At 42.1% G+C, this 22,521-nt stretch overlaps 1 protein-coding gene across 4 annotated transcripts in view; it reads left to right on the top strand.

The window, feature by feature from the left end:
* DENND2B (DENN domain containing 2B) overlaps window positions 1–22,521 on the top strand; it is a 153,609-nt gene that overhangs the window by 117,793 nt on the left and 13,295 nt on the right. For all 4 annotated transcript variants that reach the window (XM_042882046.1, XM_042882049.1, XM_042882047.1 and 1 more), the window contains 5 exons: window positions 339–448; window positions 1,933–2,002; window positions 9,824–9,901; window positions 13,416–13,556; window positions 15,969–16,117. In XM_042882046.1, the coding sequence (XP_042737980.1) occupies window positions 339–448; window positions 1,933–2,002; window positions 9,824–9,901; window positions 13,416–13,556; window positions 15,969–16,117 (548 nt within the window). The remainder of the gene's footprint in view (window positions 1–338; window positions 449–1,932; window positions 2,003–9,823; window positions 9,902–13,415; window positions 13,557–15,968; window positions 16,118–22,521) is intronic.

Genomic DNA, 22,521 nt, shown 5'->3' with positions numbered 1-22,521 from the left:
AAAACTCACTGAAGTCAATGGAAAGACTTTTGCTGAACTAGGGCTACTCTGGCAACAGAAAGAAATTTCAGATAGGAGTGCATTTTAATTGGACGTTGTGCAATAGGGAGTTTGGGTTAACTTAGGCAAACCAACAGTGATTATTTGTGTTGTACTAGCTTCTAAAAGCCTCTCTTGGGGTCATGCCTCACTCTGCCAAGCACCAGTAAGGAACCAGCTGATGGGCCCTTGCTCTTCAGAGCTCAACAGCAAGCCCCCGCCTCCCCTCAACTCCTGAGAGGTGCTGTGAAGCTGGCCCTAACAGTAACTGATTTAATTTCAATTCTTCCCCCCCACAGCTAGAAAGGCCAACCAAGCAAATGCGTGAAGCGGAGGAGCGTCTCAAGGCCATCCCTCAGTTCTGCTTTCCTGATGCTAAAGACTGGCTCCCTGTCTCTGAATACAACAGGTATATCCTCTGATGCTCCTCTGCCTCACAGTGCTGATGCAGTGCATCTGGAGCAACTGCAGGCTTGCCGATGCCCAATTATGGAAGTAGCAGTTTAAGTCTTGGCCACTTTAGGCTCAAGCAGCTGTATTTAATTTTTTTAGGTTCTCTATTATTTTTCTTCCCCATTCTGCCCAGCTCACCATCCTGTGTGGCTGAAGGGAAAAGATCCAAAGGTTCCTCTCAGTGCTGAATCCAAAAATGCAAATGGGAGTATTTAAAATGAACCTTAAAAAGAACCCTGCCCACTACCTGTTCTCTCATGTACCCCAGAATGCTTACCTGATGTTGCATGGCACCTCTACTGTCTTCTTATGCTTATATATGAATGAATATATATGAGGAGAGGGTAGAGGAAGGGAGAGCCAGCCTTCCATTTTCTTCTTCATTTAAAAGAAACCTCAAAAATCTTTTTTTATTTTTCCCTGAATCAGTGAATCTGAACTTGCTGGTCTGATGATATAGTAGTAACAGAAGGGGAAGAGAGAAGAAATATCCCAAAATATGAAATGTCTTTTAAAGATGCGTGGCATGAGGTGTATGTAAATGAAATGTTCAGTGTGTGTCTTAAGGGACTTTCAACAATGGCAAGAAACTAGCATTCACCTAGGAATCACTGCAGCCAAAAATAAAATACACAAGGAATGTTTTACTGGCTTAGGTATGATGTGTGTCACATAACCAGGTTATATTCAGTGTTGCTTGGCTATATTACTCAATATTTTTAATCACCTGAACAATGAAGTGTAGAACACACTGAAGTGTAGAACTCTGTGGACAGCATTGCTGGAAGCAGCATGCAGATCTGCTTGCACAGCATTCCACATCTTCTGCTGCTGCTCTGCTAGACAGATTTTCCAGGAGCCCATGTTTGTGAAATAAGATATCCCTATCATATTCTGCTATAATTGCATAAAGTCTGGCATCAAGAAGTGTTTTATATAATGCCATTTCAAACTTGCAAAGTAGCCAGGAGCGGTTATCAGCCAGTATGCAAATTCACAAACACATGGTGAATCTATTATTTTTAGATTAGCAAATGATTTCTCTACTCTAAGAGAATACCTAGGGTTCTCCTTTTAAAAACAAGGCACAGTCTAAAAGAGGATGTAACTAAAACATAAGGGATACACAGCATTTGAACACTGCTCTCAAAATCTGATTCTTACATTCCTTCTGCAGTGTGAAGACACTGTTATGCCACTTAAATTCAGCACATATCTCTTCTTATAAGAAAATTGCTAGGTTGTCCAGGACTGTGCAGACATCTTTACTCTTGATGGAATTTTGCCTCAGAGTATGTCCAGATGATTGACAGAGGGAGACAAGACCTTTCAGTGGGAACAGTCTATCATAGGATAAAGTGCTATTCTTTTTGTCATGACCTACTTTCTACTTAGGCTGCAGTTCTGGTAGTAAGATCAGGACAATTTTCTTCCTTCTAGTGAGACTTTCTCTTTCATGCTGACTGGGGAAGATGGGAGCCGGAGGTTTGGCTATTGCAGGAGGCTGTTGGTAAGTACATCACCTTTATTTCAAACTGTGGAATTCTGTTAAACAATATCTCTAAATTGTAGTCTGAACTTTGGGGGTGTCTCCTGCTATTTTACTAGAAAACTGGGTTGCTCGCTCTGAGATTTGGAAGTGAAAGGACTATTAAAATAAGGCTTTGAAATGTCTGTCTGAATCAAATCCCATTCGTAGGAATGGGATCCCATTTCATAGGAATGTGGAAAATTTCTTCTGTGAGCATTTACCTTTCAAGTTCTTTATATCATGTGCTTTTGAACAGCAGCAGAAATACCACAACAGTGCAAGCAAAGGCAAACGTGGTATTTCTAAACATTTCTGAATAAGGTTTATTTCTTGTGCGACTGCTTACATCTCTAAAGCTCTCTGCCAGTGTTGCCTAAATAACTGCAGCATATCTGTGGTGCAGGCAAATATGCCACCCTGCTCAGTAGGGTGACAGTGGAGGGCAGCCCACAGTCAGCATTTTCTCAGGGCCACACAGTAAGGTGATGCCTGTGACAGGAAGTCTAGGCTCTGAGGCTCCTTTTCTGTCCTTGTGACCAGGGGTGATTAGCTGTTGGTAATGGTACCCAGTCTGACCTGCTACACGATTCTGTCTCGTCGTGGAGCACATCACTAGGGAAATAAAAGGGAAATAAACTGGTCACCAGATAAATTCAGAGCACAGAGCATGCTTATGTGTTGTGAGAGAAAGAAAACTGCACAAAAGACTTGCAAATTTCATTAAGCCAGATGAAGCACAGTATGAACAGGCTTCTGCTGCACATCTATGCACAACTGCTGGGATGGCAGCAATGCATACAGCCGTTGGCCATCCCTGCACTTGGATAGGGTTGCAATGGTGAGACAACTCGTGTACTGTCCACATGTCAGTGGACTACACTTCGTTAGAGAGCTTATATGGATAGTAAATACCATAGGAACGTTTTACATACTTGTGCAAAATGAATTGATAACTCTCCCCTTTCCCCTTTCTTCCCTCGCTGTCATTACTTCCCATCTTTCCAAGCTGGCAGCACCTCCCTTCCATAGTTTTCAGAGGCTTCCAGTAGACAGAGCAACTTGCTGCCTTAGAACAGCATGCTCCATTCTGTGTGCTGCTGGCACCTGACCCTGTCCTCACTCAAGTCTGTGGCAATGCTCCTTGTCATGCAGATAACAGATGCTCTGTCTGGGAGGAATTGCTGTATATGGGTGCTCTATTTGTAAGAGATTTCACTTAAAGTAACAAAGCAGAAAGCTTGTTTATCAATTCTGTGGGTGGTATTTGCTATAGGTAGCATTGTGGAGGCTTGCTTACTGTGTGTGTCTAAGTGTGGAAGAGTGGGCCAAAACAACAGGGATGATTCAGAGATAATGAAGTAGAGCAGCTAGAAAGTATCCTGGCTGATGTAAATAAGCAGAACAAGATGTAGTGCAGCAGTACAATTTTTAGTGTGTCTGTTGTTATTTAAAAGGATAATAAGGTATATTCAGAAAATGTTGACTAGAATCAAATTTTGAAATGTATTCCCTCTACCATAGAAGGGCAGTTTAAGGCTTTCATAGTTCTGAAAATATCAGCGAGTTTGGAATCATGCAGAGAACTTACATTTGTGACATGCAAAGCAGTTGATCCTGGATCAAAATGAGACTGAAATAAAAGCCACAATGAAAAGATGTATCAGACTCCGAGCAGGTTAAACTGTTTATATGCCAGAGGCTTGGGCTCTAAAACAGATCTTTGTGTTTAAGTGTGTAACTTCCTGAGCAATTTCTGACAAGGTCCAGAGTATGTGCTCTGAGGAGTCCCATTCCCAACATGTCAAACACAACCACCCTAATTTGGGAACTACAAAAAGTTTTCAGCAAACACAGTGTATAAGAAAGATGGGGTCGCATTGCTCAGTATAGAACTGTAACAAAATCCTGACTTCAATGTAAGCCAACAGCTGCAGGGAGAATTCCTTAGAAAATATTCCCCAGCCTGAGGGGTGCTCATAATATTCAGCTGGAGTTTCTCACATCTTCTGGAGAACTTGGCAGTTGTTGGCAGTAGGCTCCGTGGAATCATAGAATGATTTGGGTTGGAAGGGACCTTTAAGATCATCTAGCTCCAACCCCATGCTATAGGCAGGGACGCCTCCCACTAGACCAGGCTGCTCAAAGTCCCATCCAGCCTGGCCTTGAATGCTTCTAGGGAGGATGGTCAGAAGCTTCCATGGTCAAATGGACCAACCCATCCAACCCTGTGAGGTAGCGCGCAGCTTACTGCTTGTGCTTTTTTGCAGAGTTAGGTGTTCTGGTGCCTCTGCTTAGAAAATAATTACTTTTTAGCTACTGAACTTTCTGCTATCCTAGTTCTTCTTTGGTATGTTGACATATGAACAAACTGTCCCACTTTTCTGCCTTTGGATTTCACATTTTTCCAGACCCTTTTTCTGCCTATGTGTGTATCCGAAGTCCTGCCAAAAGTACCTCAAGGGATACAGTGACAATTATGTTCTGTTTGTATAGCAAATCCCGTACAGTATCCCTTTAAAATGTATTTATATTATTTTGTTTCATTTTTGAAACAGGATTAGAATGGAATGTAACCTATTGTACTACTGCAAACAATCTGCACTTTCATAGATAGCATGAAGTTTTTCCAGTTACATTTTGCTACCTCCAAGGCAGTATTGTAGCTGCTTTCCTGGTAACTTGATACCAGAAGTATGCAACTTCATATAAAGGCAGATAGGTCGATATACTTGAGATATTACATATCGCTACTATTCCACTTTACTGCAAATAAGACATTCTTCCATATTAAACCAGGTTAATTTTACTTTCCTTTCCATGCTTCTTTCCATCTATTTGCCAGGCTCGTTTCTGCGGCTGTGTCTGGGCTGTGGCTCGGTGATAATTTCCTGTCAGCAGCAAAGGTGATTTGAGCAGTTCCTGCTGAAGGCTCAGTTTCACCTCACAGCTCACTCCCTTCCTTGGTGGGCATTGCAATACCTCAGTTGCTATGGGGCTGGGGAGAAAGGGAGAGCAAGAGCACCCTGTGGAGAAGGAACAAAAGGGAGAATGCTGTAATGGGAACTGGAATGCGTCTTGGGCTTTACTGCAATGGAAGTTGCTGAGAAGTGCTAGTTCCAGTCAGACAATACCGGAATCTGAGTTACTGCATCCTTAAAACAACGTCCTGCTATCAGCTGCCATAGAAGGCAGCTGGTTCATGGGAACAGTAGGAAGCACACCTTCCTAGCACGTTGGCCAGCTGTCTGAGAAGACTTCTTTCTCAGAATAGAAAGTTTGATATCAGGATTTTCTGGCTGTTAACTTTGTACTTGCAGAAATAGACACGTCTTTCACCCTATCTTACCTCTCTCTTCCCTCTCACATAAAAATGCTGCCTGGGGCACTTTTCTAGGCTAAGACAAGTGAGTCCCTGGAGTCAGGGGAGAAGCAGATGCCTGAGCAGAAAGTGTGTACATTAAAACATGAAAAGCAGTCTTTAGGTGAAACATCCTGCATTTGCTGGAGCAGGAGAGAGGCATTTGTTACACTGTGGAAGCAACTCTTGGGATGCAGATTAACATCTATGGAGCTGAGAAGAGCTCACTGGAAAAGCATTTCTTCCTGTTGCCATGTTCCCTCCATCCTGCCTTCCCTCGAGCATGTTTGACAGTGTACACTGAGTGCTCTGGCATTAGAGTTTGTGTTTCACATATAACGATAAGACTTTAACATGAGTTTCTGGATTTAAAACACCGACAGCTTTTTCATGGTCTGTGTTTGGATTGGCCCTAGCTGGAAACCAAAGCTGCTGCAGAAGCTGGCTTGTGACTCTGATGGAATAACTTCAGACTCCCAACACTTGAATTTGTTTTTGAGGAACATCTCTGGTTGTGAATTTCTGGCTCCTATTAGCTGGACATCACCAGCCTGCCTCATGGGATTTCCCTTCTTCATCTTCATGTTTCCCTGTTTAAGGTTTTTGGATTGAGTCTGCATCTCACATTCTTCAAGACAGTCCTAGAGCCAAGCAGAATGTGTCTTTTTTCACAGCCCTGCAGAAAGGAATAGAGATTGTGCACTGTGTGCATTTCCTTTGCCGTTTAGAGTATATATCATCTCTGTTATATGATCACTGCCTTAATTACTGTGAATTGCAATTGAAGCATCCACAATTCTGATCTCAAAGACAGCCCAGGATGCTAGAGGCTTACCCAGAGCTAACACATGTGCTTTAAAAAGGCAAAGAAGCTGTTGTGTGTTTGTCATGTTCCTTTTTCTCCTGGCCTGGCCTGAGACAGCCCTTACTTTTTCCTCAGCTTTTACTGGTAATGCTCTCTGGAGAATTATTCAGAAGGTCTCAGTAAAGATATCTTGGCTCACCCTGGGCGGGAGGGGTATAGCCCCTCTGGAGTCTTCAGGTTGATGTTAGTCTGTTTTTTTCCTTCTCTTCTACTGCTTTGAGATGGAATGTAGGACCGTGTTGCATGTTTCTCTTCCGTGATGTTTGGTAGGTCTGTTTTAGCTGCATTCCCCCTCCACACAGGGTGTCTTCAGATAAATGGAAAGGCTGGGAGAAGTGCAGGAGGAGAAATATTACCATTGATCCCTACTGCTTTGGTTCCTCTCATGTCACCACACTGGTACCAGTGTTCCTTAGTTAATTCTGGAGCCAGGAAAGCAGGAGCTTTTTTGCCTCTCTTTAAAGCCCCAAACCACTGAGTTAGGTGTCTGAGTGGCTGGTGGGTGTGCACACAGCCTGATTTGAAAGCAGGAGTGTGTGGTGTGTGAGAGCATCTCAGCAACGCCAGACTGGGAGATCATCTCTGAAGACATCTTCTGGATTTCAAGCACCTGGGTAGGGAGGTGAGCTTTGAAAGAGAAAAGTGGTAGGCTTATTTTCAGGAGCAAAAGTTGTCTGTTCCACCTGCTGAAGGCAGATGATGAAGCAGGTTTTGGAGACGTTACTCAGCAAACGTCACATTAAACTCATTGTAACAAGACTGTCCTGAACCGCTTATGGATCAGCCCTGAAGCAAATCTCAGCTCTTCCATCCCATAGCCAAGTTCTTGTCAGTTTATGTTCATGCTCTTGGGAATCTGTCTCTTGTTATCAACAAAACTCATCAGTGTTTTAGTTTGTGGTGGACTAAGGCTGAAAATATCCTGAGCTTTCTGCAAACAACTCAAAAACCAAAACATCATTCTCTCCACCCTCCCTCCTTCAGGAGGAAGGCAATATGTCAAGGCAGAGTCAGCTGGTGCTCCTTTAGGACACAGCTTCCTTGAACTGGGCGTATCGATTGCATGTAAAAGAGAATGAGGCAGAATGGGGCTCCAAGGCTGCAGCTATCTTGTTGAGCACAGCCTTCAAACTGGAAATGCTCTCTGGGAAGGGGGGAGGTTAAACCAGCACTGTATGCTGTGTGCAGTCCATAAGTCTCTGCTAGTTAAGAGAGATAAGTCCAAGCAGAGAAGGAAGACATTGAGGATGGGAAGGTTGAGTTATCCCATCCATTTTTCTGGGAAAAAGACAAACCTATAACACAATGAGCAGGTGGTTTAGGTCTGTCTTTGAACTGTAAACTAATGGCTGAGAGGAGAGTTATGCGAAGAGTTGCCAGTGCTAGGAATTTGAGAAATAATGCCTCTCACAATGGCTCTGCCTGAGGGTTTTATGTGCTGCCTCTTGCAGATGATTTGCATTCACTTGGGAGTCTGTGCTGTCTGCAAGGAAACATCTTTGAAATAATAGAGAAGTCTGTTCTATATGAGGAGGAAAGAGCTCCTAGACATGTAGCCTTTACAACGTTTGAAAGCAATGATATTTCATAAAGCAGAATCTTTTAGTAAGTGCTGAGCTGTTATTGTTTCTGATCTTATAGATGACCCAGGAATGTGATGTTTTTACTGGCAGTCACTGAGACAGCTCTTGGCTGGGAGCTATCCAAGTCTCCTGGCATGGCTTCGGCATTCCTGTAGATTTGACACAATGATTTTAACCAAAATCCCACATGCTTGATATAATCACTCAGTGCCTTTAGAAAGGGTTTTATACCTAATATGGACAAAAAAGGATTCTGCTTTTTCAGAGACGTGACGTGTAGTGAGCAGGTTTGGATCCAGAAATAGACACATCTGTATTCACTTAGTCCGAGTATTTTTTGTGGTCTCTGTTGTAATAGGCCAGGCACCTGCTGACTGTCCAAGCCCAGTTTGTGATATTCCAATTCGAAAAACACAGCTACCCCTCAGTTTCTCTCGATGGATGTGACACGTAAATGCTAAACATACTGAGGGCTGTTAATTACTGTACCTGCAGAGTCAAACAATGAAACAAAGATTAAAAAAATACGCCAGCCTTCTATGTGGATGCACAGGAGATGATCAGCCACTTTGGCTCAATGCACAACTGGGAGAGAGCAGATGGAAACAGTGATTCTGAGCTCCTTTATCACAGCATTTCTGGGGATGATTCTATCACTCCTGCATAGCAATAATATACAGCTGTGTGAGGAGGCTAAGTGGTGCCAGGTGATTCTTTTACAGACACTTTTTATTCAGTGTTTCACAAGTACAGCTGACTCCACTAGATAAAAGGAATTAGGAGGCCTATCCGTCGTTTCAGACCCTGCTTTCAGTTTTTTGCTGGTGGGGAACTGTTCTACAGCTGCTCTGTGCCATATTGGATATAGCTCCTGCCAAAAGCAGCACCAGGACTTCCTTGCATTGTATCTTGGGAATGTGTATCACGGTACCTGAAGTCAGTAAACTGCCTTGTTGAAATCACTCCCCTTAGGAAGTGTGTGCCTGTGTAACTGATAAAAATCAGTTACAACTATACGAAACTGCAGTGCTGTATCACAGCTTGTTAAAAACACAGTGGTGATCTCCTGTGCAGGGGTGTTTCAATCTGTGCTCACTGTATGCATGCAGGACACAGGCAGACTGCCTCTCTGCTCTACGAACCTTGCCAGTGAGGATGCTTTTCTAAAGTGTTTGGTATTGGCCTGATTTGAACTCTTTTTTAGTACATAAGCAAAATCCTGCAAATGGTTGTACCCTTTTTTCACCTTTTTTCACATAGTGCCACCAGACCTTTCCCTGCACAAGCACAGGCAGTGTTGCAGATTACAGTAGGCTGAGAGATTACACTTCAGTCATGCAGGTTTAAACCGTTTGCTTCTCTTGGAAAAATCTTTAATAGGATGGTTTCAGAGAGCCATTTTGACAGGTTTTTTGGGGAGGAAGAGATATGCACCACTGATTCATTCTCGACACAGTTGAAGTTATTTAAGAGTTTCGTGTTTATCATGCATGAATCTAAGAAAGTTAATGATTCAGCTCATGCGGCTTGCCTTTGTTTAGGTCTGTGAGTTTGCTTTCTGGAAGTTAAGCTGTCTTCGAACATCATGAGAGAATCGGGAACTACAGCCATATTTCCTTCCCTGGCACTGTAATTGTCACCTCCCAGCATATGGTCCTGGGGTAGCCTCACCACAGCAGGAGCAGAGGACAGTGGTGGTATAAGGCATGAGTTACAGCCATAGTTAAATGTGCTTTTATAGCTTCAAGTCAGAGCAATGTTTGAATACAGTTCCAATGCGCTGAGATTTTCAAAGTGGGTAAGAACTACTTATGCTTTTTAGCCTACTGTCCTAAGGGAGAAATATGATGCTTTTCCAAGAGTAGCTATTTTGATGGAGAAATGAATGGTGAAAGACGTTGCACAACGGCCAACTATGTGATTAGAGAGAGAAGTATATTTCTGCATGGCTCCAAATCAGTATGTAATTTCAGTCTCTTTTTTACTGTTATCAGCCTAGTGGAAAAGGGCCACGCCTACCTGAAGTCTATTGTGTCATCAGCCGCCTGGGGTGCTTTGACTTATTCTCTAAGGTAAGAGGATTTTTTTACAATGTTGTTTTTGCACTTGAGTGTTTACTGAGAAATATCCACATCAATGAACCAGACGAGAAGAATTTCTTCCTTTGATGGGAGATAACTGTATTTTGTAGTTGCTGTTTTGGATATTCCATCTCTATGACTGGATTCATCAAAGAATGTCTTATTACTTCTGTGACTGAGGCAGAACTTGATTCAAAAAACATCTGAGTGTCTGTATCATCTGGCTGACTGGAGGTTTTTCCATTGTTTTCCAAAGCCATTCTGTGCTGAGCTGTAACTCTTGGCATCTACAGTTCAAACAGTAGGCCAGTACCACTTTTACTCCAGCACCCTGTGGAATAATGAGGTTAAGAAAAAGGAGTATTTGATAAGTGAAGTCTGCATGCTTAACAGCATTGACATGATGTTTTTATTCTAAAGGACTAGGGAAGGATGTATAGTCTTCTAATAAGCCTTTACATTAACAAATAAAGTTATATCATATGCTGATGTAATTTACCTAGGTAATACATTTCTTGACGTAAGAGTATTAAGACAATATGCAGAACACTGCAGCTAAACAGAGATTGCACTGCCATTGAAGCAGTTAACTGCTAGTCAGCTCCAGGGCTGCAAGCATTATTCTTTTGTAAGACAAAAGGGTATTAAAATAAGCTGTTTAAAACGTTACTGATTGGTTAACATTTGAAACATCTCTCTGACTGCCAGTTTAGGACCTCCAGTCATCTGGAAGAGTCCTGCAAAATCCAGTGAGCTCCTCCAGAGCTACCCTATAGGATTTGCTGGCGATTTGTGGAGAAAGATAATATGTCTGATGTCAGATGGTTGTCTTCCTCCATTCAAATTTTGATACGGACATTCATAGGAATGTTTTAATTTGCCAGAGATTTTCACTGCAGATACAAAGAGTCTGACAGGACCTAAAGATGAATTTTGTTTCTTCATGTGTATAGAATAAAGTTGAAACAAGCACATTAACTATTGAAGTTAATAAAAATATTGTCCATAGGATCTAGTAATCACATGGAATGTTAGCTTTCATCAAAACAGTCTTCACAGATAAAACTTAGTTTAACACAATTCTTGTGTGAAGAAAAACAATGGTGTTGAAATAGTTAATTGCAGTTCTGCTTCTGAGGTCTTCCATAAACCTCTGCATCTGAGGGTTTATAACAGTGACCCTTAGACATAACACATATGTAAACACAGATATCCTAAGCAAAATGAAACACATTATTCTGGGGGGATAACACAGCTCAAAAAAGCTCTTTCTGTGTAGAGAGGTCCCGAGGCTCTTTGTTTGCTTTTATCTTTTTATCTAATTTTGATAATGACTAATTTTCAATGGAAACCTTGGGAAAGGGGAAAAATTTAGAAAGTCTGAAAAATGGAAATGTGAGTGTCCTACTTACACCAAATATCTCTGCAGCTGGAATGTAAAGTCTGCAGCAGACAGGAATGATCAAACCGAAATTGCACATTGACTGCTTTCCCAGTTAAATCTCTAGTCTCAAAATGTCTGTTCATCCAGTCAAAGTCAACTGGGGGCTGACTGGTAAGCACAATTTCACTGGTTTTAACAGAAGCAGATCAGGCAGCTGGCAGGCAGACCCTCAAATTCTTGACCTTTGAGCAGAAGGGAAGGCTCCCATTGAATTACATATGAGTCCATGAGTGGAGCTGTAGTACACCCATGCTTTTTTTTAAGTTATGGGCTGAGGGAGGGGTTGGGACACAAAAGGGCCTAATCCCCACTGGATCCGTACTGTACTGCAAAGAGCTGATCATCTCCTGAAAATACAGGTGCCACAATGAGAGCAGGGTGCTTGGAAAGACCTGGTGCAGACTCCAGCTCTGGGCTGGATTTAGCACAGGTTTTAAGCACAAACTCCAAGCAACACATCTGGAAAGGTTTTGGATGAAACAGCTTCTAAGGGAAGGAGGAAGAGTTCAAGTCTCAGCTTCTTCATTGTTTTTGGAGACAGATGTGGATGAAGGCAGTTATTGAAAACTGAATCAGTCTCTTTCTTTGGAGGGAAACCTGGGCTGTCCTAATTGCACAGTTCGGTAATGGTGCCCTCTGCAGTGTTAGTCAAAACAAGGAACAGCAATCTTACAGAAAAAATGTGACTGATGAAAGACCACAAGATACTGAACCTTGGGTACTATTTATCAGGAAAGCAAAAGTAGTTCTTTGTTTTAAAATATGTATCATGCTGGTTTGGATAACTTACATTATTTTCATCTTCCTTGAAGCCTTTTAAGTTCACTGCTCAATACCTACTACTAAGAGAGACTTGAGAACCAAGTATGTCCTTACTTCTGGACCTAGTCAGTTACAAGATAGGGGTTATCTGCCTCTTCTACAGACAAGGATTGCAGCTTTGCTTTAGAGTTCAGCTTTCAGTGTGCAGTGAAGAGGAAGGAGAAACTATACACCAGTGAATGCTTCTGTTGGCATTTGGTGTCATTAGCTATCGTTGTAAGTCACCAGCTTATGATTAAGTATATTTTAATGTTCTGTTTCAGTGAAAAAAGCATTTCCAAAAGAAACAAGGGAAAATGCCTGGCTCAGATCCACTAACACATGCATAGCCTTTTGGTCTCGAGTGGTGGTTAGGAGATCAGTCTTTCAGGTCAAACCACTAACTGCTTTGAAGCCTGCTTTCTTGTCTACTTTAGGTTTATCATCTATATGGTCTGTCTAATGTGGGAAAGCTTAGCTGTGATCTAATTTATGCTGCTCCATGTGACCAAAAGGAGAAGAAAATGATAGTCCTTTCTATCTGTAAGAAGTTCCATCTGCTCATTTCAGAACCGGCTTGCCAGCCCTGCGTCATGTTAAACAGAAAATGACCTTAGTGCAGACACCCTCTGTAAACAGCTGGGCATGCTTCATAAGGCTTCTCACAGCTGGCTCCAGCTTGGCGCAGACTGCAAAGTGACTGCTGTCATCATGGCTGAGCCTGGACCTAGAGCTCTCTCCTGGTGGTGTCATAGCATGTCGGGGGTGCTTTTCTTGTCAGTCTGGCTTTTTCCTGCCCAGTCAGGCGCAGTGGAAAAAAAAATGAGCTCCTTATTAATGCTCCTTAATGCAAACCTTGGGTTCACAACTGAGACTTGACACTCACTTGGCCTGTAACCATGGGGCTTGTGTTGATCTTTCCACAGCTCACGCTGTTGTTCGGGTCAAGTCCCAACAATATAGGTCCCATTTTGCCATGCTTGAACTTGCTTCAGTTTTGCAGATTTGTTGTTTCTTCTTTGTCTCTTTGTTCAACTGCATGCATGGAAGGAATTCATACTGTAAGTGGAAGATGAGTCACTCTTACTGTAGGGTCAAATACTGTGGTTTTAATGGCATTGCAGAAATGTATGGAAAAAGAAAATTAAACTTAGATCTGCCATGTGTTTAGGCACATGTGGATCAGAAGATGTTTCAAAAGTGTATGGGGTGCTGACCTGTTCTCTCTCTTTTCTCTCTTATGTCTTACTAATGGATTAGATCCTGGATGAGGTTGAAAGGAGAAGGGGCATATCTGCTGCTTTGGTTTATCCATTTATGAGGAGTTTGATGGAATCTCCTTTTCCTGCACCTGGAAAGACGATCAAAGTCAAAACTTTTCTGCCTGGAGCTGGCAATGAGGTAAAAAAATAACAGGAAACATTAAGCACCAAAGCCGTCACCATCATCTTGCCTATAACAAACAGCAAAAGAAAAGCAGGAGGTGCAGGTAGTGCAAGTCATACGGGATGGTACTTAAATTGAGAAGTGCAGGAGCTGCTACAGTGTTGATACGTTAATAAGTTCCTGCTGATTATTATAAACTGATTTATAGTTATGTATTTGTTATTTCGTAATTTTTAATAAGTTGCCTTGGTTTTGCAAACAGCATTACTTTTTTTTATTATTATTATTATTATTATTTTTTTACTGTCTCAATCAGGCAGAAACCTAGCATTGTAAAACATAGACCTTATGGAAAGTGACAGTGGTGGTATTTTGCTTAAAGTTTCTCTTAACTTGAGAGTTACTAGATATCTCGCATGTCCTTCTATACTCTATGTGTCCTGACGTTAATATGCAGTAGCTGCATTCAGAAGAGCAACAGTATAGAGAAATTATTCACCGCAGGTAAGAATAGAATTTGTCCCACTTAGCAAAAGCAAGAAAATTCTCTTTTGGTTATTTTACAACTCCTAGGGTTAGTTCTGCAATGCTATTACTGTTTTTCACATTGAACCATGTCTTCTCCAAGTGTAATGGAGTGGACCTATAATGTCACTTGGGATGAAATGTGAGGGGTGCCTTGTAAAAGTGATTTGCAGGATGTTTTTAAGCCACATGCATTTTCTTCTGGAGAAGCGAAGGAAAATTGAAGGGCTGCTTGGCATAGCAGCAGTAAGATCTGATAATGCCTTTGTGATGTGGATGTATCCGGGAGCCGTGGATCTCCAGCTTCTCTATCCTCCACTCAAGCATCTGAACTCTCCCAGAGAATAATATTGCAATGATTCCAAACAAACAAACAACTCTTCAGGCTGAGCTTTACTCTGTGTTATGCTAGTACAAACTCGTTATCTAAATGGAATGCACCATCTTAATTAGGAACAGAATCTTGTCCTTCCATTGTGGCTCTTCTGGCCTAAACAAAGATGATGATTAATTGGGAAGTAGACAGTATATTTCTTTGTGAAGAGCAGACTGAAGCAGAAGGCTTTGCCAAATAACAGAAAACATCTATGGCATCTAAAGCTGCTGTAACTTGCATTGCATCCTACACCCCAGCGAGATATTAGTGCTGGAAGTTTTGCAGCAAAATTAGCTCCTCGTGGTTGGGCACTTAAATATGGTTTGAGATTCCAGCCCCAGTACTAAGGAATGAAAGTGGGCATCTCAAACACGAATAGTATTACAGCTTAACCAGTAGGAACTGGTTTTGTGTTTCGTATCCTGTGATCTTGCTGCTGCTCATATCCCTAAAACAGTGTGTCTGTGAGGAATTTTGTAAGGGCTTCTCAACCTTAAACCTAATACAGTTTGCTAGTGAAATTATGAAAGCATAAAGGAGGTTTAAAGCAGTAAGATGATGGTGATTTTTGGACATATGGGAAGAAGGAGATGTATATGTGCTGCTATGTCTACAAAGATTTCGACACAGCTTTAAGTTGGTCTGCTTTTCCCCTTCCCCTTCTGTTTCCTCAGTTTCCTCAGTAGTTCATCATTTTCTGTCTTGCACTTCATATTTTTATTCCTCTCTTACTCTCTTCATTATATTTTTCTATCTCTTTTCTGTCCTCTGCCTACAAGTTCCACATCTGAGCATGTCAATTGCAGAATAAAAGGAAGATGTAATAAAGGAATCAAGCAAAGTGCATTTGAGAAAAGGAAGGAGAGGGTCCGAGGTCATGGATGAAGTATGACAATTAGACTTTAAAGGGATGTCACAAGTCACCATCTAAGACCTTGTCCTTACTCCCAGTTAAGTATGTATATATATATATATATATACACACACGTATGTACATGTATTTATGACAGCAAAACGATTAAACACCAGCTAGTGACTTGTGCATTATAAAGGAGGAAAGATGAAGTAAATTGGGATTAAACTTGGCATGATGCTTAAGATCAGTCCCTGGCTCCCATCTAGATGTGAATTTGAATTGCAAGCCAAGTTGATACCAAATATACTTTGGCTTTATGACTGTTTTAACCTTGGAAACTTCCAGTTCTTTTTTGTTACGTACTTAATTCTGTTGACTCAGCCAAGCTTTACATTTGTGAGAGAGTGTTTAGAAGGCAGAATTACACTTCCCTAGGAAATGATAGTAGATTTAATGCATGTCTGTATTCTGGGAAGAACATGAAATGACAGTGGACTGTGTAGTGCACTGTTTCTCTGGAGTTTTATGCCTCCAGCCTCAGTTTCCAAAAGAGGATGGGGGTTGCTGTGTTTGTCCCCTCAGCAGGCATGCCTGGGCCAGGGTGCTGCGTGCCCCTGGGTCTGTCAGACCTGACCAGTGACACTGACTGATACCTGTTGAACGTGTTCAGGTCATTGAGCTGCGGCGGCCGATGGACTCGCGCCTGGAACATGTGGACTTTGAATGCCTTTTCAAGTGCCTCAGTGTGCGTCAGATCATCAGGATCTTTGCTTCTCTCCTCTTGGAGCGGCGTGTGATTTTTGTAGCAGACAAACTCAGGTAAGTGACAAAGGCACCTGAATCACAGGCTGGGGCAGCGCTGTCTGCCAGTACAAAAAGCATTAATGTATGTCTAGAATGACTGCTGGATGTGAGTATTCTCTCCCTGCAAGGTTTAAATAATTTTACTTCAGCACAAATTATTTGCATCAGATGGGGAACACATTTTCTAGATGTTGCTTTCTAGCTCTGCCTGTACAATAGGGATATCAACACATACCTGCTTCACAGTCTACAAGCCTTTTGCAGAACGTTTCAAAGCAATATAGTCCTAGCGATATTTCATTTCTGTTTTGAAACAAAGTACCCATAAACAGCGTCAGAGATCCTCACTGGACAGCGTTGGCCATACAGTGCACCCAGTGGGATGCTGAGAGTTGCTTGGTTTGCTCTGTGCAGTGCAGAGAGTTTGTGATGGGGCTAGGTTTGAAATTCTGCACTACCAAACCATGCAGTGTGAGCATTAAGAATGCTAATACACTCCTTCCCAACTAGTTAGGCTACTTTATTTAGGTGCTCACACAACCTGAAAATGTTTTCTTTCTGAAACTCCATCTTGGGCTCCTTGCTACGGCCTTTTAACATCTTGTTTCCTTGCCCTATGGTTGCAACCTTCCCTCCTTGTTCCCTCTGAGGCATATGCTCACCCCATGGTGTAAGGAGGGAGAGGGACCAGGTCATGGCTCCATGGAGCCCTTACCAAGAAAATGGGACCTCCATGTAGGTTGCACCTCTACCCCTCAGCAAAGAATCAGCCCTTTTTTGAGTGCTTGTGTATAACCTCTATAGGAAAATGCGGGCATTGTAAAGAAGACTTTCTTTGCTGTAGCCTGACAAATAATAAAACATAGCAAATAAAAGGAAAGACTGTAATTTATTAGATCCAGAAAAAAATCGAGCATCTTTTAAAAAGCCACAGTAGACAGTATGGGTTGTTAAAAACCCAGATGGATCTACCCAAACAACCTCTGTTAAACACTTTATCTGTCCTGACCTTCTCTGAATGACCGCCAGAAATAATAGCTGCACTTAGTGGCCGCCAGTGTATATAATAGCAAAAATACTTTGCATAGTAAAAGCTTTACAACCTTTAGGGGAGAATTCCTTAAAGCTGCAGACTTTTCTCAGGTTATAAAGTTATTTCCTTAGTAGTCCTTTTTGTTGTCTAGAACAACAAGAACATTTTATTTCATCCCTTTCCTTGTCAGTAACCCTTACTTTGAATGACCATTGGGAATGACTTAATTTCCTATAAACTCCTGTTGAGAACTGCAGAGTTAGTTCAGGGTTTCTGCAGTACCCTAGAAGATATGTGAGTTACACCAGGAACACTGGGGCAGTTGGCTTTTGAAAATACTCTGATGTACTTCTTCTGAATACTTTCCTACTAAATGCTTAATTATTACAGAGGAAGTGAGAATTGTATGATGCTGATGCCAACTGTTGCACTGCTTTGGAGCTCCTTGGCAATGTTGTCCTGGTTGGCCAAGTACCCTGAGCCTTGATCTTGGCTGTGGGCACAGTAGAGTGGAGAAGGCTTGCTGCCCAGGGGACAGAGAGCAGCCATTCCCTGGAGTTTCTCTGGGACAGCCGATCTCACTGATATCCTCTAATACTTCTCAGCACTATTCAGAGAACAGAAACAACCATTAAACCTACTTTGACACACTTGTGGCATCTTGGCTTGGAAAACAGTCATATTGCTGAGCTGAGGCTTACAAAGTCTTATGGTTGTTCCTGCAAGGGACAGAAGCCACCCAGCCCTTATTATATACTTTGTTTTGTTTCCTCTAACAAGAGTATGACATAATCTGCCCTGGTAGGTAAGGTAGGTAAGATTAAGTCTTGGGAATACTGAGCTCTCCTTCTGAACCCTTTCACCTGCTGTGCGGCACATGCCAGAAAGACAGGTCCTCCCTTTCTTTCCTCTCCTTTCCTCATTTTTGTTTGGTCTGTCTGGGATCCTAAATGCTCCAGGACAGAGACTGTTTCTTGTTCTGTGCACGTGCACAGTTATACTTGATATAGAACAAGGGCTCTAAGAGTAAAACAAACTAATAACGAGTCCTTTGACAAAGGTCCAGAGAAAGCGACAGTAAGAAGTGGATTTAAATTCAATACTTACTGAGGTTTTCATGGTTTAAATGGGGATGAAGTCTAAAATGAAACACTCTGGCTCTGAGCTAATAACTGTCTATCTTGGAACCCCTGCCTTGTCTGACATGAATTTTGTTTATAGGCATCATGGCTGAAACTGAAGGAGTTTACCAGTAATGTGGAGGAAAAAAAAAAAAAAGAAAAAAAAAAAAAGAAGTGAAATATCTTACAGGTCTGTGGACCCAAAGTACCAGAGCAGGAAATTAAAAAGATTTTACAAGGGTTTGATTTCCGCATGTACCCAAAAAGCAGCTTAGAAAGAAATGATGGAGTTCAGGCTTCAAACAATGAGATGCAATGGGTTTTTATGGCTGCCTAGTTAACAGGTCTCCAAGCAATAAATGACTTCACACATTATACAGGTTTCAGAAAGTCATGCCTAGCGAAGTGAGACTCATTCAGTAACTTGTTATTTATGGTTCTTGTGCTGCCCAGAGTGTGAAAACTTGGAGTCCTTACTCTTTACTGAGAAGAGGTTGCCATCTTTCAATACAGAAAGTGATGCTACCAGAAATAAGGAAACAGTAAGGTTTGAATGACAAGCCTGTGAGTTAGCCTTGGTTAGTTGTGCATGTGTGCAGATAGTTGGGTTTGTTGATTTGTTTTCCTCAATAGGTTGCTTGTGCATTTTTTTTTCTACTTGAAACTGAGTGAATAAACCCCTGCAACTATTCGCCTACCCTCAAAAATTTGTCTGAATCTGCCAGTGGCCTTTCAGTATGTTGCTTTCTGTGAACTGTCAGGAAGACAGCAGAGAAATAAAGGCAGTAAGAGAGAAATCTGGAAGAATAAGTCAGGAAAAGGAAGCAACACTCCAGTTCCTCAAACATTGCTGAGAGCACAGCTGAGATGTATGTCCCACTATATTTCCAATCCCTGTCCCAGCTGGAAGCCTCTTTTTATGTTTTTACCTGTTGTATTCTGCCTGTTCACCCCAATCTTGAATAATCCCACGATACTGCCAGCTGCAAAGGGAGAGTTTATCTACTGCAGTCCTTTGGGGTTTACAAAGTGAGGCAGCAGATGCAAAATCAGGGGCTTCCTGGGCGCAGCGGACATTGGTGTTACTGCAGGCACAAAGGTAGCAACAGAAAATAAATAGAACACAAACACTGGAGGAAAAACATTACTCTGCTTGTTTTAGTTTTGTTCCAGGGAAAAAACTGCAGGCATGTTTGCTGCTGGGTAGGGTATCCATGCCTGTGAGGACAGGTCTGTTGGCTTTTCCCCTGACTTCCTGAACAGAGGGAAAGGAAGGGCTTGGACATCTCAGAGTCCCTTTGTTATAATCTCATTTTTTATACATAAATTAGTGTGAGTGTCTGGATGAGATTTTTGCTGTGGATTGAAATCCAGAAGTATTTCTTTCAGTGGAAAGCTGTAGAGGCTATGAAAAGAATCTGTGGAGTCCATGCTCTTGCAGGAGAAAAAGCAAGTTCTTACTGTTGTCATTATTTGTTTTCCCAAGATATTTCAGCTACTTTGCAATGATGAATGAGTATGAGCCTCAAGGAAAGTTGCTGTAGAAAGACACAGGTTTTATGCTACCACATCATATAGATGAGCTCAAAAATGTATCCTAAGGAAAAGGCATTTATGCAAGCACTGCCAGGCTAAGGCAGTCTCCTCTCTGGCTTCCCTTGTTAATTCCTGCCCCAGGCCATGCCCTCCTCCACCCAGAAGGCTGTGCCAGCTCAGGCACAGTGGGGATTATTCATTTTGCAGTTTCTCCAAGCCAGTTGGGCCTCTCAGCCCGGTTGCAGTGAGAATTCTCATGCTGGGTCAGGAGAAGGGCAGGAAGCTAGAATGGGCAACAGGTCTGGGCTGGGTACATTTCAGGCTGGTGTGAGCCAGGTCAGTTTACAGTGTCTCAGGCATTCCATAAATAAGCCCACAAGTTTTACACATGTGCAAGAGAAGCTTGAGTGAACAAAGATAAGGCAATAATGGCAGCTGTGACAGTGAACTTCAGTGCAGCTTCCACCTCTGCACATCCGTGTCTTTCTCCCTTAGGGATGACTGCAGATGACTCCATCTTTCCCAGAAGAGATTTGCTGTTTCTCTGTCCCCCTGCCTGCTCTCATCCCTTCGGCCGTATGGGGCACCCTAGTGTGACACAGACCAGCAGTCTGTCACCTGGTGGGCCACAGCCCCAGACAACCTTCCTCTGCAGCATTCACCCCACAAAGCCAAGAGGCACTGCTGTGGGAAGAAGCTAGGCACTTATGAGGTGGGAGGACATAACAGCTATTAAGGGTAAAAACCTCTGTGTCTGCTCCTGAAATATTTGGGACTTCCAGGAGGAATCTATTCCAGCAGAAGTGGAAAGTTCAGGCAGGTCTCAGACCTGACCAAAGGTCAGGCTTCAGACAGAAAAACTGACTAATTCAGGTCAGAAGCATAAATATGTAAATACTTGCAGGAAGTCACCCCACAGGCATGTCTCTGTTAACTTTGAGGAGCAAAAATGGAGCAGAGTGTACTTGTACACAAGCGCAAAGGCTTTCAGAACAAACAGTGGTATTTTCCTAATCTCACGGACAGAGATGGTTTAGGACTGTCCTTGTTATGTTCAGAGAGTACTGAGGCTTGTCCTCCTATTTGAATCTGTTGCCTTGGAAGCCACGAGCTCACACTAGGAAGCAGCACTTTTAGCAGTTACAGGGCAGCCTGATCGCAGTCTCCCAGTGCCCACCTAGAAAAACTGTATTAGAGATGCTTTTGATCTTGTAGCTCAAGTTGTGCAAATTCAAATAGAAGATGTGGCAACGTTTACTTAGTAGTAAGAGTGAACTTATTACTCAGCTCGGTACTGAGGTCAAATGGAAAAGAGCAGCTAAAATTTTGGACAGATTAATAACATGGAGGCTCATTCCCTATTCTTATTGTTATGTAATAAAAGTAGGGTACAATTCTCACAAGCAAATCATGGTAGTGAGGCCTTACTAGGCTCATGTGCTTGCTGCTCCTTTCCAGTAGCTGCTATATCATAAAACTTGTAAAATCTGCCAGCCTGCAGGTTAAAAGGTAAAAATGTGTGTTGAGACAAAGAGGCAAAGTGTGCTCAGCAAACAGATCGTGAACTTCGCCCAGTAATAAAGATTTCCTTTTACTTCCCATATCATAACAAAACTCCACAAAAAACAGTGCAGGGAACTTGACAGCAAATGCTTGCCAGAAACCTTTTTTTTTTTGAGGAAAAGTTTACTGTGTCCGATCTCTATGTGATCTGTACCTTTTCTTAGGACAGGATGGAGAAGATCCAGCAGTGCATTCTTTTGATCACATCTGGCACAGCCCTTTATTGAGCTAGAAGTTCAACTCTTTGTCTCAAGCAAAAGTTTTTCCCCCATTATCCACTGTTCATCGAAGAAATATTTAGAGATACAATGTGTGGAACCTGCTGGAGTGTGCAGTAGATTGTATATCTTCTATCTCAAGTCAGGTGGAGTGTGAATGTCATTTCTTCTAGGATGTTTTATCCAAAAATCATCAAGTGCTTTCTGAAGATGGTCGGGATTATTGTGCTGTCTGACATGCTTGAACACAAGCTGGGAAATTTCTTTCACTAATTCCTGCAGCAAAAGGAGTCATCACTTGTATGATTACCCCAGATGTAATCATGCCCAATATGAAGAGTTTATTTTACAGCAAGAATGTCAATTTCTGATATAAGTAACTAGAGAGATTTTCCATTTCCTTCAGTGAGAGCTGGATTGTGATTTAGAACTTGCAGACCACTCCTGTTTCACTTAGGGGACAGTAACCTGCAGCTGCCTTCATCTTTTACATCAAGAACCATACTCCACAGCCTGATTCTCCACTGCCTTCTCTGCAATCACTTTCCTTTTGTGAGACTGATTTTTCTGTCTGCTTGTACTATGAAGTACCACTAAATAGAAGCATGCATACTTAAAAAGTCTCAAAACTCTTAAGCCCTTCATAAAGTATGTGATTATTTGTCTTGATGTAGCTCCAATTGCTTAGTATTCTGCTTTCTTTCTTTGTTATCATCTTCTTTATGTAGGATGTTTGTATGCACCCCAATCCTGCAAGATGCAGAGTGCCTTGTCTTACCATCTAAGTGCTAGAATGGAAAGTGTTTAACGTGATGTGAAATTGGTGGTTCAAGATAACTAGCAATTGCTGTCTCTAAAGACTTTTGAGAGAGAATTTTTTGCACTGTGTTCTTTCTTCTCAAGAGATACTTACATTTTGTACCACTTGGAGAGGTACCAATCTGGCAT

Source organism: Lagopus leucura, unplaced genomic scaffold (genome assembly GCF_019238085.1).
Source record: "Lagopus leucura isolate 7727_CA_CO unplaced genomic scaffold, USGS_WTPT01 Super-Scaffold_100033, whole genome shotgun sequence".
Taxonomy (NCBI): domain Eukaryota; kingdom Metazoa; phylum Chordata; class Aves; order Galliformes; family Phasianidae; genus Lagopus; species Lagopus leucura.
Note: the sequence above shows the minus strand (reverse complement) of the source record. Positions and strands in the feature narration are given on the sequence as shown.